The 27,726-nt window shown below is 53.5% G+C and overlaps 1 protein-coding gene across 5 annotated transcripts in view; it reads right to left on the bottom strand.

Annotated features, from left to right (window-relative positions):
• Positions 1-1,281: 1,281 nt before the first annotated feature.
• UBE3B (ubiquitin protein ligase E3B) overlaps positions 1,282-27,726 on the bottom strand; it is a 53,085-nt gene continuing 26,640 nt past the window's right edge. For all 5 annotated transcript variants that reach the window (XM_086681919.1, XM_086681918.1, XM_086681920.1 and 2 more), the window contains 12 exons: positions 27,241-27,355; positions 26,284-26,383; positions 20,925-21,044; positions 16,177-16,353; positions 15,937-16,047; positions 13,334-13,471; positions 12,993-13,058; positions 11,027-11,085; positions 7,976-8,158; positions 7,371-7,482; positions 4,427-4,519; positions 1,282-3,485 (listed from right to left, as the gene is read on the bottom strand). In XM_086681919.1, the coding sequence (XP_086538045.1) occupies positions 3,294-3,485; positions 4,427-4,519; positions 7,371-7,482; positions 7,976-8,158; positions 11,027-11,085; positions 12,993-13,058; positions 13,334-13,471; positions 15,937-16,047; positions 16,177-16,353; positions 20,925-21,044; positions 26,284-26,383; positions 27,241-27,355 (1,466 nt within the window). In that variant the 3' untranslated portion in view covers positions 1,282-3,293. The remainder of the gene's footprint in view (positions 3,486-4,426; positions 4,520-7,370; positions 7,483-7,975; positions 8,159-11,026; positions 11,086-12,992; positions 13,059-13,333; positions 13,472-15,936; positions 16,048-16,176; positions 16,354-20,924; positions 21,045-26,283; positions 26,384-27,240; positions 27,356-27,726) is intronic.

Below are 27,726 nucleotides of genomic sequence, written 5' to 3'. Positions count from 1 at the left end.
CAGCTGCTCTGATCAACCTATGAGCTTTCCAGGAAATAAGTCTGGGGCCTGAGGGAGCCCTGGATCTACATGTTAACCAACCTCAGAGATAACCTGTCTGTTCGCGACCCTGTCACTTTTCGTAGTGTGACATCTGCTAAGTTAACGGGACAAAGATAGGCTCATGGCTCTGCTAGGTCAGAAACGCTGCGGAGACCAGCGTTCCATGTAAATATTCTCAGGCACTTGCAAGTTCTGGCCGTGTTATTAAAATCGTCTTCATGTAAGGGCTCCTGGGTGGCTCAGTCGGTGGAGCGGCCGACTCTCGATTTTAGCTCAGGTCGTGGTCCCAGGGTCGTGGGATCGGGCCCCACGTCAGGCTCTTTGCTGAGTGTGGAGCCTGCGTGGGATTCTTTCTCTCCCTCTGCCCCTCTCTCCCGCTCCTACACTCTCAAAAAAAAAAAAAAAAAGTCATTGTTTTGGCACAGAATGAGGCTCTGGGTGTCTCATACTGGACACTACTGATGTTGTTTAGGGAGCTTGGCAGGATTCTTTCCCTCCCGTGGTACAAATGCTCCAGGTGAGAAAAGCCGGCACGCATGGATTTCTCTTGGGTGCCCAGGCGTTCTGACTGTTGTAAAAGAGCTGCCAGGCTTTCAAGACATCTCTCCTGAGTCCCTGGATCTCAGGGGGCCAGCCTCCCGCTCAGACCCTCCAAGGGCTCCCTGCTCCAGGCAGGGAGAACTCACAGGAGGCTGGAGGCAGCAGGGAAAAACGGGCAGGTTTGACATGGGTTTCCTGAGGAGTATAAATCTGGGCTGAACAGAACGGGGCACGGCTGTATATCCTGCAAGGATGATCCTCAGCGTGGGGGCAAAGCTGAATGGACCCAGACGTAGCTGTAAAGTTTGCCCTCACACGCTCGTGAATTTATGTGGATTGTTTTCAACGGACATACATCTATCGCTTCTATCCATTTGTGTGTAAGACACGTACTCCAGGGAGATGGCTGCCTCTGGGAGGTGGGTGAGAGGGCAAGGGCCCGGGCGGTGCTGAAGACGACCTTCGCTTTATCTGAAGTGTGCTACTTCTCAAAACAGAAGTGGAAGCAAACAGGACACTGTCAACCGCTACTGACTCTGCTTAGTGGGTGAGACTGGGGAGTCTGTTACATTTTCCTTTGTACCTTCTTTCCGCTGCAGGAGCCTACGTGCCCTTTAAGCTCCAGGAGCCCCATCGTGAGCTATCCACATACGTGGTCAAAAAGCGCTCCTTCAGATAAAAAGCAGAACACAGACATCATGTGCTGAAGTACAAATTTAATAAAGCCTTTGATCACGTTTTAATCTCTAGGTTATCTATGAAACAACAATGACAAAAAAATGCCACAACTTTTTAGAGCCATCAAGAGCCATCGAGGTGTCCACGAACACCAGCCATAAACGTACAGATGCAGGGTTTTAGATAGTGCAATATTTCCAGCTGTTGAAGAGAATTTAAACGAAATCACAAACTACCCCTCCTCATCAAAAGAACAAATAAAGTTGACGTTGGTGCTTGGAAACCACTCTCTCCGCAGTCCCACGCTGGCGGATTCTCAGGTAATAAAAGCTGAGGGGGAATCACACGTCTTTGTGCAGGTGGACAATCTGGGCCGCAGCATAAACGTACAAACCTGCTCAGTGCACCTGCACACATTCAGAGGAGAGCTTTAGGAGAGTCGGGTTATTTAAAGTGGCAAATCCATAGATCTAGAGGTTACTAACAAATCTTAAATAACAAATTCCTGTCTGTCTTTAGATTCCTTGCCGTCTTTCCATCAAAGGAAAACTCTGTTCTCCAGAAGTGCAGGGGCTCTAACAGAGCCAGGGTCGAACCCGAGCAGGACGTGGTACCCAGCTGTGACCCTCTGATGGAGGCCATGGAGACAGGTCTTGCCCGCTTTGCCAGCAGCATGCCGGAAGGTGCTTTGCTGCTTGGAAGAGAGCTGTCAGCCCTCAGCCGGCTCCACAGAGCAGAGGAGGGACCAGGCACTCCCGGCTTCTACCTTGGTGGTAGGGATGCGTAAGGAGCTTGACGGGGTGGGTGAGGGTGGATGGCTGTCAACACAGGCCACAGACACGGCCTCTGTCTCAAGTGCCTGGATCTAGACTAAAGTTCTCAGGACAAGGGGTGGGAATGAGGGCGGGGGGAGGGGGCATAATGGGTTGGAAGAGAAAATGAAGTAAAAAAAACAAAACCCCAAACCCCAACTCAGTTTCCTCAGCCCTTTGAGCCTCCATCAGGGAAAGGGCTCCCGGTTCCCTGCATTGAGGATGGATGAGCGGTAAGATCCAAGGTTTTTTTGTTTGTTTGTTTTGCAACTTTATCATCAATGGAGGAAAGTCACTGCCTGGACAGGCTGGGTAACTTGGCTAGTGCTTGTTCCTTACTAGACAACAAGTAGGGCACACCAGCGGGGAGAAGGCAGCCGCCCTCTTAGGAATCAGCAGGTTTGGGGGAACAGCCAGAGCCTTCTGGAAACAGAGTTGCTCTTAAGGGCCAAGGGTTTTTTTTTCCCCCAAAGCCAGATGCCAAAGTGAGTACACAAGATGGGGTCAAGCCAGTGGAAGCCTCCCGGCCGCTCAGCCTGCTGAGTGCGCACAGCATCTGAGGCGAGACAGGGGAAGGGGCACTGCCGCTGTGTGGAATGCGTGGTTTCGAGGTGGGGGCAGCGCCCTGAACTTCCTGGGCTCCACGGCCTCCCTGGCGGGCACCTCTGCTTCCCTGGGCAGCAGGTGAGCCTGGCGGTCTGGAGAGAGGCTGCTGTGGCCCGGAGGGGCAGAGACTTCGTCGAGTGCATAGAGGCTTGGCGAGGCCTTACCTGAGTAGAGTTTTCGGAAACGGAAGGAGAGCATCTCACCTGTAGTGGGCTTTGCGCACTCGGGTCCGTGTCATGAAAAACACTCTGGACCCTGGGAGTTCTTGGGACTTGTTCATACGCAGCTCAGAGTTAGGGAAAGAAAAGACTCACCGAAAAACCAAACCATCAGAAGAAGGCCCTCTGCGTCACAGGCCCCCGGAAAGTAGGAGAAAAGGAGCAGCGCTGGCGGAACTTGGAGGTTTATTCTCAACACCCTTCCCATCAGTGTCACCTAGGGAATGCTATGGAGTTGTCACGTGCGTCCCAAGTTGTTGAGGCCACAGGGGAGTCTCATGGCTATAGAGAGCGAGAGGTCACCTGGCTTGTGGTCACTTTCCCAGGGCGCCACTACCCCCGGAGCCGAAGGGCCCGGGACGCCGGGAGTCGGCCAGGGTGGGGGCGGGCGCGGGAGCTAGGAGAGCTCGAAGCCCGTGTTCATGCTGACGGCATAGCGCAGCTTCTCGCGGAGCACGCTCTTCCTGCTGTAGTTGGGCAGCTTGAGCAGGTTGAAGCAGGTGGAGGATGTGGGCAGGCGGCCGCCTGGCTCCCGCTTGCGGATGGTGAAGAAGCCCCGGAGGACACTGCCGAGGGTGTCCCCGGTGTCCTGCAAGCACACACCACAGCCTTGGGCGGGAGGCGCCCGGCGCCAGGGGCGGAGCACGACGGCGGGCCGGCAAGCGCGCACGCTGCTGCCCGAGGCCAGCCCCCAATCGCGGCATGACTGGCCCCGAGCGCTGAGTGCACAGAGGTGGCCCCCGCGGCTCGGTCCTGCACAAGGACTCCTGTGTTAAGTACGCCCTCAGAGATAGGGCTTTCCGCTTAACTGCTGGCTAGCGGTTTTCAAAGAGCCAGAATACTGTAAGAATACTCGAGGTACAAAATCATGCCTAATGCGGCTGAACGATTCCTACTGCCAGCGTGGCGGCCTACGGAGGACCGTAAGTGGGGCAGCCTCCTTAAGTAAGGGGACTGAGGGTCGGCTAGTGTTTCACGAGGGACCTGGAGCCCAGACCGCACCATCCTGAAGGGAGCCACGTGCAGGGACTACTGGGTTTCGCGGGTGGTGAGGGGAGGGCTGAGACCCTTTCACTGGCGACTCTTCGAGGGCCCCTTCCACACAGCATGATGACCCTGAAGGCATCCGTTCTCCCGCACAGACAAGGAGATGAAGCGACGTGCTGGATGTGCACGGCCGGCATTCGGGCTTGTGCCGCCCACTCCTCAGCCGGCGTCCCTACCCCTCTCTCCCACTGCCCCTCACACCCGGAGCCCTGGTCGGGCCGGCAGCTGCCAAAACCGCTCCCGGGTACTTTCTCCCAAGGGAGTAAGGAGAGCTCAGGCCCCAGAGCAGCCCGGATCTGAGGGTACCCTCTGGGTGCCGGACAGCTCTCCCGGCCAGAGGGCCGTGGAACCTTCTCACGGGGCTCCGAGGAGCCGCGCTGCCTGCCGTGCGGACACGGACCGGGTGGAGGCTCCAGCCGGTGGGCAGAGCCGACAACAACCAAGAGGGGCCGACTGTCCCCCCACCACCCCCGGCAGCGGTACCTGATCGTCTGACACTTCAACACAGCGGATGGAAAAAGGAGGCTTGAGGTAGGCGAATCCCAGGAGCGGGGGCCTGGAGCAGCTGGTCACAAACTGCAACACAAGGCAGGTTGGGGGACAGAGTGGGGCCCTTGCTCCCTCAAAACAGGCCCCTTACAGGCGAGCTTCCCTTTTCTGCCTTCTCCGGTCACGGTCCCATTAACTGCCGTGCAGCTGCCAGGACGGTGACAGAGAGTGCATTCGGTCCAAGGGCCGGAACACATCTCACATCTCTCTTAAGGGTGCTGCTCTCGAAGGTTAAAACCCCTGAAGACCACACCAGTGGGTGTGACTTTGTGGGCATCAACCCCATCACTGGGTGGAGAATGTGCAGCTCAAGAGTTCAGGAACAACACAAACTCCCCACACGGGACTGACCCCCAGTGGGTCTGGCACGGTGACCATCGCTCAGACAGACACCATGCAATGGGAGCACTGGGGACAGTGAGACCGTGATGCCCACCAAGCGTGGCACAGGAGAGGGGGCCCTGCTCCCCCTGCACCTGGCTTCCTGCTCGGCTTCCTAGCCACGCAGGCAAGGGTATGTGGGTGTGCTCACCCAAGCTCCCAGCCTGCTGGTTTACAGAGCAGTCTCTGTGAGTGGTCTCTGACAGATGAATCTGCTCTCAGCATGTGGACAAAAACCAGGCCTCAAGGGCCAGCAAGGCTGAGGGGCAGACCAAGACCTGAGATGGGGCCTACGGGCAATCAGCCCTGCTCCCTTGCCAGACTCTCGGGATTCCTTGCATCTTCCACGTGGCCGCACCCATGTTATTTCCCCCAACGGGCTAGCTCATGTCTGGACAGAGGAATCGGAGTGACCCGGAAATCCAAGGGATAAACCTGCCCAGGGAAGTCCTAAGAAACGATTTGCTTTCTAAAGTTCAACATCAGCTAAAAATGCGCTCCCTTCTCCAGGGCAGGTACGGACCTGCTACTTACAACACCAGGCTGTGCTTCCAAATGCCACGGCAAGCCGATGTCTGAGGGCTCTGGGAGCCCGGTCTCGTCTAATCACTCCACGGAAGCTTGTGGGATTTGCTCTGTGTTAAGGAGGAGGAGACAGACCCAGGAGAGTCTGTGCATATTCCAATTCGGGCTGCTCAGACCTGCTGCAGGCCAGGGCTGCTCAATGGAGGGAGTGGTGCCTTCACCCCCTGGGGCAGGAGGAGGAGGAAGGGGGGGGCGGGGAGGTGGCCCAGGGAGCTGCCATCTGCTGGCGTGACGTCTAGAGAAGGCAGAGTCATGTCCACTCCTGTGCTACGACGCTTGTGTAGTACGGTACCACCCGGCTCTGGGGCCCGTGTGCAGAAAAGGGAGGGCACACGAGCAGGAACGGCAGCTCTGGCGACAGGCTATCCAGAGACACACAGGCCCGCCGTGTGGGACAGTGGCTGCACACGGTTATGAGACACTGGCCCTCTTCCTTTCCGGGAGAGGCAGGGCGAGCGGTTTTATGGGTCGGCAGAGTGTTTTGCCTACAGGAGGCGCTGTCGGAAAACCTGAATTGATTCTCTTGAGAATCAACTTCTGGAATTAGGTCCACCTGCCTACCCCAAGTCCCTCAAAACCTGCAGGGATGACCAGGGCATTTCTGCATCTGTGAGAAGGGCCTCCTTGATGGGAATGAACTCTCCTCACAACGACAAACCAAGGAGGAAGAAAACCCTCTGCCATTTCAATTGGTGGTGATACTGTTCATGCTGCTTCAATGACTGCGGTCACTTGAGACCATTCGAGAAACCCAAATGTCCGAAGGAAAATATTTTAAGGCACTTAAATTTATCCCCAGAATATGGCAAAATGTTCGTGACAAAACATCAAATAGAAGACCAGATAACAAAGTGACGATTCCATTTTTATAAGATACACAGGTACACAACACATACACAGACAAGTGTAAATACCATCCAGTGTCCTATAACACACTTTGCCGACGTCAGTAACAGGAAACACGGTGGCCCTGAGGGAACGCTTTGAACATTTACAACTTCAGAGACACCAATATAAGGGAACTGGTTAATGTCAGCCACTCTGCAAAAATATATGTCACTACCAGCCTACTCAACCATATGTGTTTCTTAAAAAATATGTTTTTTTTTATTTTGAGAGAGAGGGCGTGTGCGAACCGGGGAGAGGGGCAGAGAGAGAGGGAGGGAGAGCATCCCAAGCAGGCTCCGCGCTCAGTACAGAGCCCAGTGCGGGGCTCGATACCACGAACTGTGAGATCATGACCTGAGCCGACATCAAGAGTCAGATGCCCAACTGACTGAGTCACCCGAGCGCCCCTCAGTCACATGTGTTTTATCAGGACATTGTGTGTGTGACACTGTATGTTTCACACTACTGAGAAAAAGGGTACACAGAGGCAGTCCCTAGAGAGCAGGAATGGAGACTGTTAAAAGTCTGCTCATCTGGTGGGTGCCTGGCTGGCTCAGTCAGTGGAGCGCGTGACTCTTGCTCTTGGGGTTATAAGTTTGAGCCCCACATTGGGTGTAGAGGTTACTTTTTAAAAAAAATCTTAAAAGAAAAAAGTTTGCTTGTCTGTATCTTAAGGTAATCAACACCGTTTGCTTCTATAAGGAAGAAAGAAGATACAGGCAAGGCCAGCGCCAATGAAGGGGAAGACGGAGTGCTGAGCCCAGCCAGCTCGGGCCCAGGCAGGCCTGTTTCTGCAGAGGAGTAGGCAGCAGGTCCCGGGCGCACCCGACTCAGCCTCGCCTTGGGCCTGTCTTGTTACTTACTGCTTGACTTACCAAGGAGGCCGGCCTCCGGGAGAGGATATGCCGATAAAATGAGGTCCTCTTGGTAATTTTATTTTTTTCCAGTGTAAATTACTGTATCAAGTGGCCTCTAGGTTTAGGAGAGTATCTATGAATGTGCGTAAAGGCAACATATAAAATACCTTCAGAAACATGGCTCTCTCGTCAGGTGTGAAGTCAGAGGCCAGAATATCCCAGAGCCAGATGATGACCCTGTGACTTCCGTGAAACCCACCGTAGTACACCGTGTGCTTCCTGAAAACAACGCAGACAATGGGCTCAGACACACACTCCCACGGGTGCTCACAGACACAGGCAGGGATGGGATTTAGCCAAATGACACAGCAAACCCGGGTAGGCCCGGGCGACTACTGACTTCCTGGAAGGCTGGAAGCTCATGCCTTCGTAACCCATGTCCCTGGAAGCTAAGTGGGCAGGGAGCTTAAGAGCCAGGCCTGCGGCTCCGGAGCAGGAGCCGACAGGAGATCCTGCAATCCCATTTCCCGAGCCCTGGAGAGCCCAGCGGGCGGTCCCTGAGACTTGCTCAGTCTCCACTTCGACTTCTTGGGTCCCCAGACAGACAAGTGGCTGAGCTTTTATTCCAGGGCGATTCACCCTTAATCAGGGAGCAGTACACTTGGAGGTGGGCTGCAGAAACAGCTCTCCGAAGGGAGCCCAGCAAGGGAGCAGAGCTTGCTTTCCGGGTGGCCTAAGATTTCACCTCTCCCCCCTCTTTCTTGCTCCTTACTTTAAATCTTCCAGGTCAATCTCAGCATTGTCACCGGAGATGAGACGCTGTAGCTCGGGGGTCGAGAACATCCGGATCCACTCGGGCTTGATAATGGAACGGAACCCGCTAATGAGGGCAGCTGTCTGGTTTTTGATCTGAGTGTGCATTCGAAAGTGGGCCATCAGATGGATGTAGCTAATCCTGTTGCAAACAAGAGAAAACGACGGGAATGAAAAGGCCAGGGCGGGCTGTTACCAATGGAACGAAAGAGGAGTCCAGTCATTTCTGGACCATTTTGCAAAAACACAAACGGCACAAGGGCGTCTCACCAGAACGATCATGAGGACGATGATGGTGGTGGTGCCACTGTGTACGCGCCGTGCGTTCAAGGGCACGATCTCACTCATTCCTCCCCCAAACCCAGTGGGTCACGATCGGGCGACACCCCACTGTACCGAGAATAGAAGTGAGACATTCTCCAGGTGAGGAGAGGACCCTTCTCAGTACAAAGGGTGCTTTTCGGGCTTCTATTTAATTTCACTGATATAAGATATAATTCAGTCCTCCAATAAGCTTTAAAGCAGAGGAAACGTGGTTTCATGATGGAACCTCGGTCAAAGCCTTGCTAATCCAGACCAAGGCTCTCAGCCATGAAGAGGTAAGCCTGCGGATAGTTGTAACTAAATGCAGCTGGCTGACGGGTTCGATGGGGAAGCCAGAGCACTAACACGGGTTCCGAGCAGATGGTCTTCGGGGTCTGTTTTCATGAGCACGGTGACCTCATCTGCAACACTATATACCGTGCAACTCTTTCGAACACGTTAAATCCGGGCTTGCTACCATCGCGGATTTCTTAGCAAACCATTTCCTCAGAGATGAAAGAACCTGAGGCCAGCCCAGGTGCAACTCTCAAAAGCCCAAATTAGCACAGTCCCAATAAAAATTTTACCCCACGATGCTCAGATTTGAGTTACTGACCTTGAAAATAGGACTATTTAAACCAGTAGCAGACCCACACATCAGTATACTCACGTATGACTTTTCCCATTATCGCCACTCATGGACTCTCTGAAGCTGTTGCTGACGTTCCATTTTAGCAAAAGGGAGGGACTGTGGGGGACTTTCCCATTTTACCTCCCCGACCCCCAGATCAAACATCACCCCTGAGGAGGGCAGCATTGGCATTTCCAGACCTCTTAAGACCATCCGTAGGACCGAACCCCCAGCCCTTATACTGAGCTTGGATGCTAAGAACGTGTAAGCGTTTGTGAAGCGGCATCCCACACGGGTCTCCAGGCAGGACAGGGACCTCACTCCAACACAGGCCGCACCGACCCCCTGCCCCCAGCTGTGCTACATGCCGCTCCCACCCTCACCTCTGTGCCGCGATGCCTGGCCAAACGCGGCCGATCTGAGGGTGGCGGGCTCTGTGTGACACGTCACACATCTGACAGTGGTGATGCTCGCTGCTCCCACTGACCAAAGCTTCCCTTTGAGCCACACATCCTGAAAGGTCTGTTGCGTGGCATTGCTTCACGCGAAGCCCTCAGAAGGGGCGGCTACAGGCCCACGGCAGGCAGGCACACGACCCGCCCCTGCTCTCGGACACCCTCAGGCAGTGCCTCCCAGCCTCAGCTCCCTGTTCTTTGCTCAGTTGTCCAACTGATGCCCCGTGGCCAGGAGTCAAAACTGGGGTCTTTTGGGGCGCCTGGGTGGCGCAGTCGGTTAAGCTCCGACTTCAGCCAGGTCATGATCTCGCGGTCCGTGAGTTCGAGCCCCGCGTCAGGCTCTGGGCTGATGGCTCGGAGCCTGGAGCCTGTTTCCGATTCTGTGTCTCCCTCTCTCTCTGCCCCTCCCCTGTTCATGCTCTGTCTCTCTCTGTCCCAAAAATAAATAAAAAACGTTGAAAAAAAAATTAAAAAAAACAAACAAACAAAAAAAACTGGGGTCTTTTTTTTTTTTTAATTTTTTTTTTTTTTTCAACGTTTATTTATTTTTGGGACAGAGAGAGACAGAGCATGAACGGGGGAGGGGCAGAGAGAGAGGGAGACACAGAATCGGAAACAGGCTCCAGGCTCCGAGCCATCAGCCCAGAGCCCGACGCGGGGCTCGAACTCACGGACCGCGAGATCGTGACCTGGCTGAAGTCGGAGCTTAACCGACTGCGCCACCCAGGCGCCCCAATACTGGGGTCTTTCGATCATGATGGATATCAGGTCTGCTCTTCTAAATAAAGGCTCCCCAAGCATGCGGAGTCACCCAACCACCTGACCCAGGAGGGCCACACTGCTCGGAACACTGGGCTGTGATGTGCATCTGATCCAAATGACTCACCAGGTGGGACTGAGCTCTCACTTGTCAGTAGGAGAGTGATGCTCAGATTAACAGTTCAGAGGCTCCACTGAGCCTGGCGGCAGGAGAAGATTGATAGATTGACAAAAGGGCCAATATCTACTCCTCATGCCAGGTTCTACTGTTTTAATTAGGGGAGAATAGTGCAGGTGGAGACCGTGCATTGAGGAGTTTTGCTTCCAGGGACCAAGGAGGTTGACATTTATGATAGATTTCTAAAAGCCTGTTATCTGTGACAATAGCTGCCGGGCCTCAGAGTCTCCCCGCGTCTAAGGACCTGTCTGTGGCATTTGAATTCATCACCGTGTCTTCTCAAGAACAGCGTTTTATACAACTGCCACATGCTATCATTCCAAAATGATCTGCCCCTCCAAGGTGTCTTTCCGCCTCCATGCCCTCTGGGTTCAGGACTACGTGCCTGAGTGGCTCAGAATCCATTTGTCTGCATCTCGAGCCGTCATTAAATTCCTAGGAACACCGTGGCCGGGGTGCCTCTGACCTTAGATGTGCTACTGCAAAAAATAAATTGTCAATTCTTATTTTGCAAATCGAATTTAACGCAATTTTGGCCTCTGAACTGTAACCAGTAAATTCCATGATGATATTTATGGCCTCTTTCTACTTCGATTTATCTTAATAAATTCTCCAAGTGAGCCCAGAAAGCCAGAATGAAGTCTTTTCAAGTGGTGACTTTAAAAATCTAATTGCTATACTCACTTATTTGCATTCGTAACTGGCGTGGTCTTCCCTCCAGGAGTCAGTTCATGGCAAACGAGCTGGGGGAGAAGACGGGGAGCAATGACTCGAGAGAATTCTAACGGGGAAATAAAGCTCTCTGAAGACGAAAGGGCCCGACGTCAATATCCCTAATAATGACAGACTCGAGGTGGAGCATGTCTGGGGGCAATCATCTTCACAAAAAGCCAGGGCTTCAGTCTCAACAAGCGGACCCTACATGATCAATATGGAAAGTGTCTTCTCATCCGATCCTCGTTCAAACATTTGTAGTAAGGCTTCAAGATGTCGTGGAGGGGACCGTGTTAGCATTTATGAGCACAGAGGATGGTTAAATATATGTTGGTACAGCCATACCCCGGAATGTCATGCAGCTATTAAAAAATATGAGGAAAACGTGTATTTGTTGAGAAGGGAGGAAAAAAGGTTATATGACAACACGCATGGTGTGGTGTCATTTCTACAAAAAAAAAAAATTATAGAGGTGCCTGGCTGGCTCCATCAGAAGACCATGCGACTCTTGATCTCAGGGTTGTGAGTTCGAGTCACGTTGGGTGTAGAGATTACTTAATGAAACTTTAAAAATTACATACGGGCCCAGGGAGAAAAGTCTAGAAGAGCACAGACCACACATTAACAGTGGTGCTCTCCTGGCACTGGCATCAGAGGTGGTTTCGTTTCCATTTTTGTGCTCGTATTATAGCTGAATTTGTGGTTTGCAGTTTGCATTATTTTTACCATCAGGAGAAAAACTGTCAGGAGGAATGTTCAAAATCTGATTACAGATTTGAAATCCATAGAATCAATTGTTTTCCTCAACCTCAAGAACTTCTGGGGTCACTTAAAAATCAAAGAACGCATGATTTGAAAGCTGATTTTAACAGAAATTCTATTAACATAATACCCTAGGTCTCTAATGATGAAGAAAGGAACAACCGTGGACCCCTAGTCCCACTGCTGCCAACACCTCGGGGCAACCAGAGGATTTTAAAGCTGAAGGGCCTCTGGCAATCACTCAGCCTCGTGTTTCCCAGAAGGGGCTCCATGGAACACCACGTCTGTGGGCTACCACTTGGAGAATGGCTCTCTCTCCCCCTGGAAGAGTTCTGAGACCCAGCGAGCTGGGGAGGGCAGAGGTCAGCACAGCTCACTAGGTTTCTCCCTCACAGGCCAGTGTGCTGGGGGTGGTGGTGGGGGAGGCTCTTCGGAGGGTGGGGCCTGCAGGTGTTTACCGAGTGACGCTGGTCCCAGCCAGGACTCACGTTCAAGAACGCACTTTTGTGAGATAAGGGAAGTGGGGCTTGGGGAGACTGAGTGACCTCCCTGAGGTGATGCAGGTATGGCTCCAAGAAGCCAGCTCAGCACCACGAAGCTCCTGGTCTAGGCTCACGCAGGTGTCCACTGGGATGTAACTAGAGGGCGCTGAAGGCGCTGAGGGGAAAAGCCAAAAGGAAAACTCTGGGAGCAAACTCCTCTGCTGGTGCAGTTTCAAGGGTCTTTTCTTCCTGCCCTGCTCTTTATGATGAGCACGAGCAAGGACTGGATTCTGTCCGAGGCACTTCCTCTCGGGTGGCTTCTTCCCCTCTTCAAGTCACAAGACTCTGTGTGTGACAGCTAATCCTCACCATGGTAACAAAAAGCAATGTTACCAACGGGGAATTAGAGCTTCCATCAGGAAAGGCCCAGAGTGCGAGCTAAGCAAAGCAGGGTCTCCGTGGGGAGCTCTCCGAGGGCCAGGCAGGCAAAGGCCAGGTCAACTGGGATCGGAAAAGGGAGATCCCTCCTTGCTGGCTAGGAGGGAGAAGGGGGATGGGCGAGGGAGCCGGGGACGAGGACAGACAGCTGTGGTTTGTGGACCTCCTCCTGGGGGAAACACTAAGTGTTGGGAAGGTCTCGGGAAGCCGGTGGAGGGCGGCGAAGAATTGCTCAGCCCTAGAGGCCGACCTACCTGACCCATGACGTCCTCATCGTACGACAGAGTCAGGCCCAGGTCAGCGATGTCCCCTTCGTAACGCTAATGCAACAGAGAAGGGGCAAGTGTTGGGATCCAGGAGGGCTAGGTCCTCGAAGGTCTTAATACTTCCCCTCCTACTGAAGCAAAGGGAAAGGCTCCTCACCGCGAGGAAGGGGGTAGAAGCGCCAGAAGGGGACGCAGGGGCCTGTGGTGGCTGCAGAACAGCCCCTGTCCCACAGGAGGAAGCTGCCTTCCACCACCCGAGAGCCCCGAGGCCTTCACTTCACTGCGTTTGCACTGGCCTGCAGCCAGGCCTTCTGCCGTGCCACACTGACCTTAATAGAAGTGAGGTTTTTGTAGAACTCTGAGTCCAGTGAAGGAAGTTCGTCCACGGAGCTATAGAAGACACTGTGGTGGTGCCCGAGCAGCTGGCTCAGGAAGAAGGAGGCGAAGGGCACGTCCACCACAATTCCCTGTGAGAGGAAAGACAGAAGCTTGCCTGTCTGCCCCACGGGATTCCGTCTCGGTGACCTCGTCGGGCTGGCCTGGGCCGCAGAGGGGCTCCAAGGGCACCAGTGAGATCTCTAGACGCTGCCTAAACTTCCCCGGTGGAGACCAGTACCTCCCGCCACCTGGATCAAGTGTCTCTGGGGGACGTCACAGCACAGCAGGTAAGGGCACAGGCTTTGGAGCTGCAGAGCCTCGGGATCAAATCCCAGCTGCCCAGCTGCCTGGCTGTGAGGACATCGGCTCTCTCATCTGTAAACGGGGCCCCGCATAGCCTCGCCATTTTAAGGATTAAATGAGCAGGCTGGAAAGGAACGGGGAGCACAGGCTCTCACCTGGAGGCAGGGCAGGGGAAGCCTCCAGGAGAAAGACCTATCTAAGCTAGACCTAAGGAGCACAAGGCCCACAGGTGTGTTCTAGGAAGGGGACACAGAGCTCTCTGGCCACAGCACGGTGTTCGGGGGAGGAAAGGTGAGGGGGTGAGGCCAGAGAGGAGGCAGGGCCAGATCAGGAGAGGTCTCTGGAGCTTCCTGGAGTCTGGACTCTATCCCGAGGGCAGCAGGGAGCCCCAGGAGGGCTCTAAGCAGGTTTGCACTTGAAATGGGGAAGGCACCGGAGGAGGAAAATAGGAGGTGGGGACACAGCAAGGAAACACGCATTACACTGAGGAAAACGGACAGATTGTTCTAGGTGGAGAGAAGATCACAGAGATTTGAAAGGGACAGGGCTCAGAGTCAATGATGGCCTGGCTCAGAGGGCTGAGTGAGTTAACGTGAGTTAACACACACTGCCCCCCACACAGACCCAGCATGTCCTAACTTCTCCCTGTGCTGTTACTGCTGGGGGAGGAGACAGACACTGGGTCCAGGGAACAGGGAGCACATTCCCAGAATGACGAAGGCACGCTTCTCAGCGGGCCCGACTCTTCTGGCACCTCGTGTTTCAAGGAGAAACATGGCATGTGGCCAAGTACATCCTCATGGGATTTCTTCTTTACATGGGAATCGCCTGAGAAATGGTGGAAACAGAAACACAGAAAAGGAGCCCAGGACCCCCAACCAGCCCAGGGCAGGAGGCAGCCCGAGGGAGCTTGGGCAGGGACGCAGACAGAGCACCTAACCGCACCACGGCCAGGGACCGAGGCCGTGGACGGAGGCCATTTACGCAGAGAATAAGTATGCTCGGCCACAGGGCCTCTCTCCCTCCATCTGCCCCAGCCCCCGGCTCTGCTTCGGAGGGAAGCCTGGCTTCCCTGGGGTCTGTGATGGGGTGAGAAGGGAGAGCTGCTCAGGCATCTCTGGAGCCCACCGTGAAGGCCACGAGAGCGGCAGCCCACGAGCTCCCACGGCAGCTTTACTTCCTGCCTGGGGAGCAGGACCCTAAGGGCGGGACCCAAGTGCCACCTGGCTTGGCTCACGGCGGACAGGGACCAGCAGCTGCGTGGGCCTCACCTGGAGTCTGCACAAGTCCACACCACTCTGACCCCATGAGACTGAGGAGCCAGGCACCACAGGTGTTTTACCTGTATTAGCTCATTTACCATCTACAGCAAGCCGATAACGTAGCTTTTGTCATCCCTACTTTTTCTGACGCGAACAAGGGCCTAGAGAAATAAAAGCAGGGGCACCTGGGTGGCTCAGTCAGTTGAGCGTTTGACTCTTGATATCGGCTCAAGTCATGATCCCAGGGTCATGGGGTTGAGCCCTGAATCGAGCATGGAGCCTAAGATATTCTCTCTCTCTCTCCCTCTCTCTCTTCCCCTCTCCCCTGCTCCTACTCCCTCTCTAAAAAAAAAAAAAAAAAAAAAAAAAAAAAAAAGAAAGAAAAAAGAAAAAAAAAGGGAAATAACAGCAACTTGCAGGTGCAGTCACACAGCTGGCCAGGGAAGACCGGTCTCAACCAGGAGCTGAGGCTCTGGAAGGCCCTGCCTTCCTTGCCTTCTGTAGGCAACACCCGGACCCCCGTGGCTGGCTCTGACCCTGTGGCTGGCTCTGAAGCACTCGCTCCAATGACAAAAGATTTAAATGTAAAAAGAGCCCTAACAACTATCACACCCCACAAAATGCTGCCCTCCTGGGGACCAGGAGGGACCAGGCCAACCTGGGTTTGAAGTTGGGTTCTACGGATTAACTACCACTGAGACTCTGGACAAGCGTCTCAAAGCCTCAGTTCTGTCACCTGCGGGTAAATGGGACAGCAGCAGCCACACCGCAGCACTGGCGAGAGGATGAAATGACATAACGTGCAGAAAGCACCAAGTGTTTCTGTCCAGTAATCTTGGGTCCTGTCCTCTTTCCTGGACTGTCCTAACGACTTCCCTAACGACAGGTCCTTTACGTGGCCGGGCCCGGTCACCAAAACGCGCATGAAGTCCACGGAGCTTCTAACATCTCATTTTCCCTTCCGGGGTGATGCTCCTGAACATGCCTACCTCATACACAGCCTTCCCCAGCATCTTGCCCACAAACTCGAAGAGCTGTAGATAGTTCTCATGAATGTAGGACGTGGGTGAAGGGTACAGCCTCTCGTCCCCGCTGGTTGTCTGTGAGGAAGAACGGAGAGAGAGGCAGGGAGGTTAAATGCCTTGTGAAGAGCAAGCCCAGCCCTTCGCTTCTCGTTTGTCACCGAGAACCTGACTGCTGTCAGCCCCGCTCCCGCTCCCCTTAAATACCTTGAACAGATTGAGTGCCGGGTCGAACACCCTCTTGATGATTTCCTCCAGGAACTCCTTGAAGACACCGTCCTGGTCAATGCCGGCCTCGTCCACCCCGAGGTCATTGACGAACTTCACACGGATCACGCCCTTCATGGCGTGCTGGGACAGCTGCCGGAGCTGCTCGTAGCCATCCTGCCGAGAGCAGAATTGCAGCCCGTCAGGAGCGGGAGGGCTTCTGTGTAACTCAGGGCTGCCTCCCCAAGGCTCCTGCTCCCGTGCGAATCCTTCCCGGCATAATTGCTAAACAGTTAGGACGCAGGGTGCGGGGCGGGGGGATGAGCAGTTCTCACCTGCTTGTACAAGAGCCTGTTAAAAGGAAAACTCATTTTGGGGATGTGACGCCACTGCTGTGTGGCAAGGGGAGGCTGCCTCTGAGACGATGCGGAGCACCAAGACAGGGAAACCAGGCAAGGTGAGTCGACAAGCTCTCGGCCATCCCATCCCATCCGCACAAAGGATGGAAGAAACTGGGACAAGATCCTACCCTCTATTTTAATGCAAAGAGTAGCTTATTTAGCTCACGGTAAAAATCAGTCAGTGAGACTCATAGATCACCAGAAGGTGAGAAAAGTAAGTACCCCCCACTGCTCAACTCCTGGAATCTTTCCCCAGATCAGGAAAGGCCTGGTGAGTCAGTCTGAGGAATTTAGTGCCTGAGGGCACTAGGGAGCCAGAGAAGAGTCCAGGCGAGGGGAGACATGACTGGCTTTCTCAGAAATATCGTTGTTGATGGCACAGCAGCTGGAAGGAGGGGACAAGGGTGCAGGAGTGAGTCAAGGGTGCAGGAATGAGTGATGCTGGGCCCACAGGCAGGGGCAGGGGGGAGGAGAAGCCTGCAGCCAGCCCTCGAGGCATGCAGCCATCTAGTACCCGAGGACACGACTTTAGAGTTCTTGTCATCATCTTGTTTAGTCTGTCTCTTGATTCTAATCTGTCAAGGTCTCCTAGGTTCCTCGCACGTGGGCGCTGATAAGCCGGCCGCTCAGGTGTTCGTTTCAGAGCAGTGACTGTCAGAAATAGTGCTGAACAGGACAGCAGCCAGGGAGGAGTCTTCTGATCCAACATGAGCCGCCCCGTCATGAGGGAGAAGCCGTCATAGGGGAGAAAGTGAGCTCTTTAGATCCTGTCGCAGAAGGTGCAAATCAACTGCAATATCCCTACGGAGGCCGCCCCACGGGTCTCCCTCTCAAGGCATGACTGCAGTGCCGTGAGACGTTCTGCTAACACGAGACAGATCATCTCTATGGCATCCACCTGTCTGCCAGTCTGGTCCCTTGTCACAAAGCACACGAGGCCAGAACAGTAAGACCTGCTTTGGGAAACTCTTGCCACCTTCCTGCTGATCACGTTCCTCTGGTGACGCAAAGGACTGTCCCATGGTGGCTCCCGATCTTATTCTGGGGTGAGGGTCCCAAGTTAGTGAGCCAGTAATAACTACCTCTGAGGGTCTTTGGAAGGCAGAGGACCACGGTTTCGGGTGCACAGGCCCGTGAAGTATCCTGTATGCATGTGGAAGTCTGAAAACCATGAAGTTAGATGGAAAGAAGCGGGAAACAGAAGTCACTGTGCAGCGCCAGCGGCAGCCTTTAAACCACGTGTCTCCATTTGAGATCACCATCTTGGCACAGAGTCGGGGATGGGTGGAGAATTCCAACATCTTCTTGCTTGCTTGCAGGATTTCCTCCATTCTGCTTTGAAATGATGCCTCCTAGCTTTACTTCCCATTAGGAGGGGTGTCGGTATCATGCAGATTAAACGAGATGGTGTCCTGGGCAAGCACTTAGCACATGGCTGAACACACGGCAAGTACTTAAGAAATGCTCGCTGGAATCAAATCTTATTTATTTTTCATTTTTCATTTATTATTGATTGATTGATTGAAAGGGGTGGGGTGCGAGGGGCAGAGAGAGAGAGGGAGAGAATCCCAAGCAGGCTCTGCGCTGTCAGCTGACTCGGGGCTCGATCTCACAAACCATGAGATCCTGACCTGGCTGAAATCAAGAGTCGGACACTTAACCGACTGAGCCACCCAGGCGCCCCTCAGTTTTTCTTCACCAGCCCCACGTTGGCCTTTTCTCTGAAGGGCTATAGAGAGGAATTTGCCAGCTGCCTCCTAACTGCCTGCTGCACCCCACATCCTCCGGGCACCGGCGGCATCACACAAGGATTCAACCTGTGTCTGTCCTTCCTTCCGGGAGGTGGGTCGGAGGAGGGCGTTCCTCTTCTCTACTGCATCTCAAAGACCCTGACCTGGGACGAGAGCTGGCTCCCAGGCGCGGCTCTCCCACTGACACCTGAATGGAGCTGACTGTGAGTCGTAACTTCTCTGGCCTCAGTTCTGCCTTTGACAGAGTGAGGGGACAGGGCTGGGCAGAGTATGGCTAAGGTTCCTCCTGGTTCTCAGATGCTACGGTCCCGGCCCCCGTTCACCCTCTGTGAGGGGACACCTTCCTGCAAAACTTCAGGCTGACACCTGGAAGCGGGGTACTAAGGCAGCACCTTCAGTACAAACCACAGAAGAGGGAACCGAATAAAAGCCCGGGATATCCCAGGGGCGGCTAATATCGGCTTTGTGATGCCCCCTTGTGTCCAAATCCAGCAAATGCGCGCTCCTGTTCTAACCACCAAACCACCACAGGAGAATGACTAGAGTGACTGAATATATGACCCTCTCCCCTTCCCAATTCGATATGAACAACAGTAATCAGGTTCATGACGAGACAGACTCTAATGGAATATGGAAAGGAAAGCGGACTTGGCCTAAAACCTAAGAAAGACATCCCTCCTCGGACATCCCTGGAGGCTGTGTTGGAGCAAGCAGGCCCAGGGTAACGGGGACGTCAGGTGACTCTCCCATAGGCAAGGACGCTTGAGGGAGTTGGGGATTCCGTCATTCTCAGGGCACACCAGTCCCTAGCACCCCAGACTTCCCGACTGTCAGGAAGTGACACGTCAGGGCTGGCCGCGTCTGAGTGGGACTGAAGATGTTAAGGGACGGGGGAGGAGCGTGCAGGTCCGACCGAAGAAAGTGCTGCAGGAAGGAGTTTCCAAACCCACTCGGTCTTTCTCTTCTTGGAGTCAAAGCAAAGCTTGCAAACTGGTGGCCCGCAGGTTGAATTTGCCGGGAAGACAGGTGTTATCTAACCTTCCAGGCACATTACCAAATTCCATTAGCTCTCAACATAAAAGCTCTGGGGATCTCACACAAAACCCCGCATTTTGGCCTTCTAAAAACCCAGAGCATAGTGAAGCCTAAGTCCCCACAAAGAAGTAGTCAGGTGGAACTGGGTGGAGGCGGTCTCCTTTAGGGGGCACATGCTCCCCACCTACCCACCCCTCTCTACTGCTCGAGAGCAATGAGGCTGGACGCCAGGTGTCATTTATCCACTCGCTCGTGGGGTCCTTTTTCTTAAGTAGTGACCTAAACTGCAGGCCGAGTTTCAGAGAGCGCAGGGTGGGGGGAGCCAGGGAAGTGAAGAAGATTCCTGTCGTTCAGCATGCAAACAAGATGCTCCTGCGTGGACACACTCGGCCAGCTTCACCCATTCCCACGACCAGCAGGGTCCCTGTAGGCACTTACATTTCTTACCTCTACTTTCAAGAATGTCAAAACCGTCACCTGGTTACCACATGGTGCCTTTCCCCAGCAGACCCCAGTGTCAGTCACCAGTGGCCGGGGGGGAACTGAAAGCAGCTCTCCAGGAAGGAGCGTGAATCCCCCAAGGGAGAAAATGAAAATGTGTCGGGAGGAAGGGCTGCTGCCGTGGCTACTGGCCGGTGGCCGGCTACGTGGCCACGCGCTGTCCTGAGATCCCGCGACTGCCCTCTGCTGCAGAACAGGCTAATGAGGAAACGTGGCTGAAGCAAGATAAAAGGTCTGAAGAGCAAGCATGGGCAAATAAACCCAGCCTAGTCTCTTCCAGGAATGTGGGCTTGGGACTCAGTCACCAATTCTACCACCGCTGGTGGGATCCGCACGTTTGGGCAGGTTCCGCACTGCACAACCCTGGGGGAGGGTACGGCACACACAACGCAGACCTCGCAGTTACATACGTTTATTGTAACGACGTTCCAGCAGATGGTAGTTGGTGTCTTGTTCCAACAGAATCAATATATTATTACAATTTTCTGACATATAGAGGTGACGTGTTCTGAGGACAGGCACCAATTTCTGGCACACGTGAAGCTGCCACATAGCAGCAACCGTGGACACTGGGTTGGCTGAGGTGAGCCACTTCACTTGTTCCTCCCAAGTTCATGTCTACCAAGAACTCCTAGGTCTAGAATACATGCACTTCGCAGTATGGCTCAGTAAACTTACTACCTACGCTCCAGCCTCCACATTCACAGTTGGGAGTCTGGGCAAAGTGCCTGCCAGGACGAATGGAGTTTGCACAGACACGAGAATGCCTGCACGTGGCACTTCCTGCGCAAAGGGGCACAGTGCTCAATGTTCCAGCCCGGGGGACCCGCATGGGGAACAGGAAGGGAAACACTGCACTGAGGGTTCCCGACACTGAGGACATGTTTAATCAAGCGGCTCTTCAGAGCCGATCCCAGGACACATGGCCCCATTCCGCTCCCTAAGTCTCGATTTCGGGGTCATCAGACCAGGGGGTGACAAGGACAGTTCACAGGCAATAGATCGTCCCTTAAAAACCCCACGTCTCACAGAGTACACCTTTTTGTGATGGGCTTCTCACCTCCAACATGCGGGACCGTCGGATTGTGATGTGGGTGACGTGGGGAGAGGCTGAGCTGGTTTCCACGAGCCCCAGTTTCTCCTTCTCCTTGGTAACCATGTTTCGGAACAGGAGAACTCTCTGAAATGAGCAAAGGTGAGACCAGGAACTGGGTCAACAATGGATGATTCCCTAAGACACGCTGTACGGGACTAACGAAACAAGTCACGCGAGAGGCCACCACACTCTGATAGATGCTACAGGTCAGAAGTGTCTGGGGAGAACAGCAGACGTTCCCCAAAACAACCTTGGGAATTAGAAATCTAGCTGAGTACATGCCAAGGAAGAAAGGCCCCAGAAAGAGTGGTCTGGCTGCAGCCGCAGTCCGGTTAAAAATAGTCTGGAAGCTGGGACGCCTGGGTGGCTCATTCAGTTAAGCATCCGACTTGGGCTTGGGTCATGATCTCACAGTTCATGGGTTTGAGCCGCACAATGGGCTCTGCACAGCGTGGAGTGTTCTTGGGATTCTCTCTCTCTCTCTCTCTCTCTCTCTCTCTCTCTCTGCCTCTCCACCACTCGTGCTTTCTCTCTCTCAAAAATAAATAAGCTTTAAAAAAAATGGGGTGCCTGGGTGGCTCAGTCGGTTGGGCGTCTGACTTCAGCTCAGGTCATGATCTCGTGGTCCATGAGCTCAAGCCCTGTATCAGGCTCTGTGCTGACAGCTCAGAGCCTGGAGCCTGCTTCCGATTCTGTGACTCCCTCTCTCTGACCCTCCCCTGCTCACACTCTGTCTCTCTCTCTCTCAAAAATAAATAAACATTAAAAAAAAAATTAAAAAAAAAAAAAAAAAAAGAATGGTCTGAGAGAAAATCATTCTCATTCAGTCAATAAGCCACCATAAAAACCTGGTGGTAGAACAGGTTACAGAGGCTGCTTTATACACCTATGCCTGCTTTAAAGGGAATCAATGTTAGGAGTTAAAAAAGAGAAACATTTCAAAGATAATTTTTTTCATTGTCAGAAATTTCAAAAAATGATCCCACAGAATAAAGGTCCCTGACCTTTTATCAGCCTCCTCTGTGCCCTCAAGCACACCATAGCCCCCCCCCCCCCCCCCCCCGTAATATTTCTCAGTTACTGTTAGAGAAGAACCCTCTCTCCCATGGTCAAGATTCTGATAAGCCCCTTTCAGGAGAGCACGACCCTTGGCCCCGTCCTGGGGTTGAGAATCACTGCTGTAAAAGCACTCTGATGATGTCTGCTGAATGAAGAAATAAATCCAATCGCTGCTGATTTTGTTTAAAAATGGGAATCCCCTCAAATGTCAAAGGATTTGTTAAATACAATAAGAACAGTCAGAATGGTAACAGCAACAACGGTAACAAGAGCTAACTACATACAGGAGAGGCTCGTGTGTTTACGTTTCATCATTTCATTGACTACGAAGTTAACACACGGCTGCAGCAGGAAAAGTGATTGCCCACAGCTTCCCGAGGAGGAGGAGGAACGTATCTGGCAGAGGGGTTACTTCTCAGGGGAGCCGCTTGAGGTGGCTGGTTCACCAGCCTAGAAACAAGGACTGAAGTGCTCTGGATAGTATCAGGGTTCCAGGACAACATGGCAAGGAAGGATAGACGGAGCCACAGTGAGGGAGGCTGTGACGGGGACGAAGGGCACTGGCATGTCTCTTGTCTGTGCAGGGGGAATTGAGACTTCCAGAACAGGTCTTTAACTTGTGTGGGGCCGTGAGGCACGACTGTTTGCTCTCACCCCAAATCTTTAGCATGACTTGAACACGAGGCAGAAGAAAAGCTTCCCAGGGCACCTGGGTGGCTCGGTCGGTTAAGCGTCTGACTCTTGACTTAACCTCAGGTCATGACCTTGTGATCGGGCCCTGAGCTGACAGTGTGGAGCCTGCGCGGGATTTTCTCTTTCCGTCTCCATCTGCCTCTCCCTCCACTCGTTTGTGTGTGCCTCTCTCTCGCTTGAAATGAACAAATAATCATTTAAAAAAATGTTAAAAGACTTTCCCACCTGGGTTAATCCCATATGGGGCGGAGACTGCCCACACAGAACTAAAAGTGCAGAGGTGGCCGTGAGAATGGCAGGAGTCAAGGAAAGACTGTGTGGGGCTCTGGTCTCCATGGGGCGTGAAGGGGGTTTGGGGCAACGGTACGTAGCTCTCAATGGTATGAGAGGCCTCACGACGGCAGCAGACATCTGAGAAAGGGTCCTTGTCTCCATTTGGCAGATGAAGACACTGACTCACCCAAGGTCACACAGCTGGTGGACACAGGGACCACAGTCAAACCCGGGACTCACGCACGGGCCACCACACCACAGAGCCACTGCCCACCCCGTGTGGCACTAGGCCTTCCAGGCCAGAACAAAAGAGAAGGTCTCAAGTCCCAGTCCGTGGACGCACTGCACATAAAAGCGTAAAAGCAATGTAAGAGAGTGCAGAGAAGAAAGTGCTGTGTGTGTGAACGAGGCGGAGCCGAGGCCTTTAAAAACTTTGAGGGAAGCAGGAACAGCTTTGTGGGCCGCCCACGTGAATGAGATCAAGAACAGGGAGAGTTCTGGTGTTTAGGGCAGATGCCATAATGACAGGCGCAAGACCGCGGGCAGGCCTGGAGAGACTACAACCCCCCTGTGCGCTCTGGCAAGAACATGCCAGCGAGAGAGGGCAGTACGTGCCCCCCCCAGGAGGGGACAGTGCCTCGCTGCTGTGACATACTGAGCCTCAGATGCCCTCCTGTACCTGCTGGGGCCATAAAAGGGTCAGGACAGGTGCCAGGGGATTGGGAAGGGTCCCCACGAGAGGAGAAGAAGTTCCTGAACCAAGGACAAAAAGCTTGGATGGCAATCTTAAGCACAATTCCCCAATTCCCCAAAGAAAAAACACACAGTGAGGATTAGATTATAGCCTGGTCCCCAAGACATGCCAACTAATCTCAGAGGTTCTCAGGCTTCTTGTTCTCAGTACCCCCACAGACTCAGTAATGACTTTCACGGCACTCCTAGGTCAAAAGAAATACCTACAGTGCCATCTACGAGGTAGCGAGGGTCCTATAGCCACTTGGTAAGTATTTATGTGCTAAGAGCTTCGTATTTTAAAAATACACGCCCGTTGAAACAAAAACTGAGTTTTGTTTTTAAAACCCAGCGTAGTGGCATCCTCGAAAGGAGCGTTGAAATCGTGAGCTCGAGCTGGTGCTCCACATGGTGTCCAAAGGATCTCACTGTGCTCTTCTCAAAAACTGAAAATGCCCTGTGACAACCCAGGGTCACCCCAGCAGAGCGCCTGTGACCTGCAGACACATGGAGCGGCAATCCCAGACTACAAGTGATGGGAGTGCTATGGTCCAGGGCTGACCTCACGGACACGCGGGGCCAGGGCAGGGTGCTGCGTTTTCAGTTAGACTGCCCCAAACTGGACGAGGCCCAGGGGATGGGCGGCTGGAAGCCACTTCCCCAAGGAGTAGCTGGGGGGAGGGGAAGGATGCTACCTGTGGCACAGAGAAGACCAGAAAGCAAACGAGAGTTGTCCGCACATCTCAGAACATTTGGAGATTCCACTTAGAGTGGCTGTTCAAGGACCAGAGAGTAGAAGTTACACAGAAGTAAATCAGGTTAAGGTGAGGAAGAACGTCCCATCACTGGGAAGAGTAAAGCAATACAATGGCTGGCTTTGCAAGGCTCCGGGCCTTCCACCTGAGGCAAGGTCAGGTGTATTGTCGGAGGCCTCCCACCCCAGATGGAGGCGTTTAGCTAAGTAATCCCCACAAGTTCCCTTCATTTCTAAGAGGCTCTGCTATCAAGTGCAATAAGAATTTAAACAGCCACATCCGTTTGCAAATCACTACTTGAGGGTAAAGAATGGCAACTGCAAGCATTAACATCAAGGTCAAAACAATATCAAAGAGCAGCGAGGAATATGTATCTCTGAAAACTAAGGTTCAATTTACAAAAAATGTGACTTAGGCTCTTTTCTAAAAATGTCTTTTGTCCAAAAAGAAAAAAAAAAAGGGAGGGGCGCCTGGGTGGCTCCATCTGTTGAGCGTCTGACTCTCCCGTCCCAAGTCATGGTCTTGCAGTTCATGGGTTCGAGCCCTGGGTTGGGCTCTGCGCTGACAGCGCGGGGCCTGCTTGGGATCCTCTCTCTCCCTCTCTCTCTGCTCCTCTCCTACTTGTGCTCTCTCTCAAAATAAATAAACTTTAAAAAAAAAAAGAAAAACAAAAAGGAAAAGAAAGAGAGGCACACGAAGACCGTAAGAGTCTCTTCTGAAGGAGCACAGTATCATTGCGGGTTCCGGCAGACATTTCTGGAGCGTTCACTACAGACCAGGGATATGGGCAGCACCTTCCCTCATTTCCTGACACTCTGGCCACCGTACCTGACCCTTTCTGAGACTCTCATGTCTCTCGGGTCCGGGACACCACGCTGATGGTTTCCTTCCTCTGATGAGTCCTCTCCTCATGCTGGCCCTCTTAACAACAGGCCCCTTGGTTGTCTGACTCCACCCGGTTCCCTGACCACCCTGTCCGTGGCCATGGATGCAGTCAGATTTGGGCGCTGTCCACGTGCAGTGTCTCTCTCCAGCCCCACTGTCCGATGGCCTCGAGGAGTGGCGGACACCGCACACCTGTGCCGCCTGTTCAAAGCTGACCTCCTCTAGCCCGCGTCCCTTCCCCAGGGAGTGACTCCCCCAAGCACCCAGGAGCCCAAGCCAGAAGCCTGCCCACCACCTGAATCCCTCCTTTCCTTCTCTGAATGTCTTTGTTCTGATCCTATCGTCTCTCCACTCCCATAACACTTCTGCCTCTAGCTGGTCTTCTGCCCCATGGCCAGAAGGAACCTTCTAAAGCGTAGCTCTGACCAGGGGCCCCCGAAGCTGATAACGCTCCAATGGCTCTGGCCAAAATCCAAGCTCCTGCCCTTGGTCTGCAGGGTCCTTCCAGCTCCAACCCCTACAAACCCGTTCAGCTTCCTGGCTCTCCTTCATATCCTCCGCAGCCAGTCCGTATGTCGGGCCCTCCATTAGCACCGTATTCTCAACCCCCCGGGCCTTTAACCACTGGAAGCTTCTCCTGACCCCCTTCCCCCTATTGCCGGCTGGGCCTGGCCCCCGTGTCTGGGCTCCCCCAGCATCCATCCCTGTGACATACCCCTCACCTGCTAGAACTGCCAGTGCATACTTTCTTCAGTTTCTGTACTCGGCTTAATACCTGATGTAGACGGAGACCCACTGTCCGTGCACATTTGCGGAGTGAACGAGCTCGTTTCTTTCTCTCCAACTGCTACAGCAAAGGGGGCGAGTCGGGTGCCATGCGGCGGGGCACAAAGATGCACAGGGGCCCGGCTCTGAGAGCAACTCACGTTTTTGTGGGGAACGACATGAGGGACGTACTGCAGGATCAGCTGTGCCCGTCTTCTGTCCTTGTCCAGTTCTTGGAAGAGCACGCTAGGTTTGAGGTCCCTTCGGAAGAAAGGCATGGGTTTGGGGTTATCATAGGACAACAGCTCTCTAGCGCAGGGGCGGCCAGCTCCAACTTGCTGCCCTTTTTGTAAGCAAGGTTTCGGCGGAACACGGCCATATCCGTCCACCGCGTACTGTCACTGGCCGCTTTCCCACCACAATGGCAGACTGGGGCTCTTGCAAAGGGGAGCCTCTGGCTGCAAAGCCTAAAATACCTAGTCTCTGCTCCGCCAGACCCCACTCTAGTGCCACAACATAAGAGCCGACATGTCATTTATAAAAAATGGCAGCCATCTTGGGACACCTGGGTGGCTTCATCGGTTAAGCTCGATCTCGGCTCAGGTCACGATCTCACGGTTCATGAGTTCGAACCTTGAGACAGGCTATGTGCTTACAGCACAGAGCCTGCTTGGGATCCTGCCTCGCCCTCTCTTTGCCCCTCCCCCGCTTGCTCTCTCTCTTAAAATACACAAACTAAAAAAAAAAAACCAAAACAAAACAAAACTGCAGACATCTTACACTTAGTTGTTGTAAGTGGATCTCCCCACCCTACCCCCAAAAGGCCAGCTATAGTTTTCATCCTGCTCATTCTGTTGATAAAAACCACCACTGAACTCTCATAACCTGCTGCTCAGTTCAGCTACAAGAAGTTTCTTCCCATTTGCTAACTATGCCCTGGCTTTGTCACCATTACTGAGCCCTGACCACCCTCAGGGTGAGCACATCCTCACAGGCACCAACCGCTGGGCGGTCTGTCCTCCCAGGGGGACAGAGGATGAGGGAGCGATGAAGACCCCTTGGCCCCAGAGCGCGAGCCTGGCCCCCCACAAACCCGCTCGCCCGGCCCCGCTCCTCACTTTCGCAGCCAGTGGTCCTCGGGGGCAAAGCGCCGCCGGCAGTCCCTCTCGTACAGCACCATCAGCCAGCCGTGGACAGAATGGAACAGCTCCAAGGTGTCCCCCTTGGCGTTCTCTGTGGGTCAAAGAAATGGGAGAGCTGCAAACACGGAGCTGGTCAGGGCTGGCGAGGAGCCAGGAGGATGGCGTCTTGTCTCTGCCGGTCACCAGCCCCCACCAAGGTCTCTGTCTCCCTCACTCTATAGAGTCCACGTGGAATCGACAGAATAAAAGGCGCCCTGGGTACGTTCTGTTTGCAGGACCCTAGCGTCTCAGACACAATCACCACTGTCTGCCTCCCACTAGCAGCTGATCCAAAGGACCTTTTAATCTAAGGAGCTTTGTACCAAGCAAACTGGAAGCACTTCAGGAGGTGAGCTCTGATTTGGAGCGTGCCCTGACACATGTTCTCTTTTCACGGAAATCAACTCAAAGAAGCAAAGGGAG

Source organism: Puma concolor, chromosome D3, assembly GCF_028749965.1.
Source record: "Puma concolor isolate L17-30 chromosome D3, mPumCon1.1.hap2, whole genome shotgun sequence".
Classification (NCBI taxonomy): Eukaryota; Metazoa; Chordata; class Mammalia; order Carnivora; family Felidae; genus Puma; species Puma concolor.
Note: the sequence above shows the minus strand (reverse complement) of the source record. Positions and strands in the feature narration are given on the sequence as shown.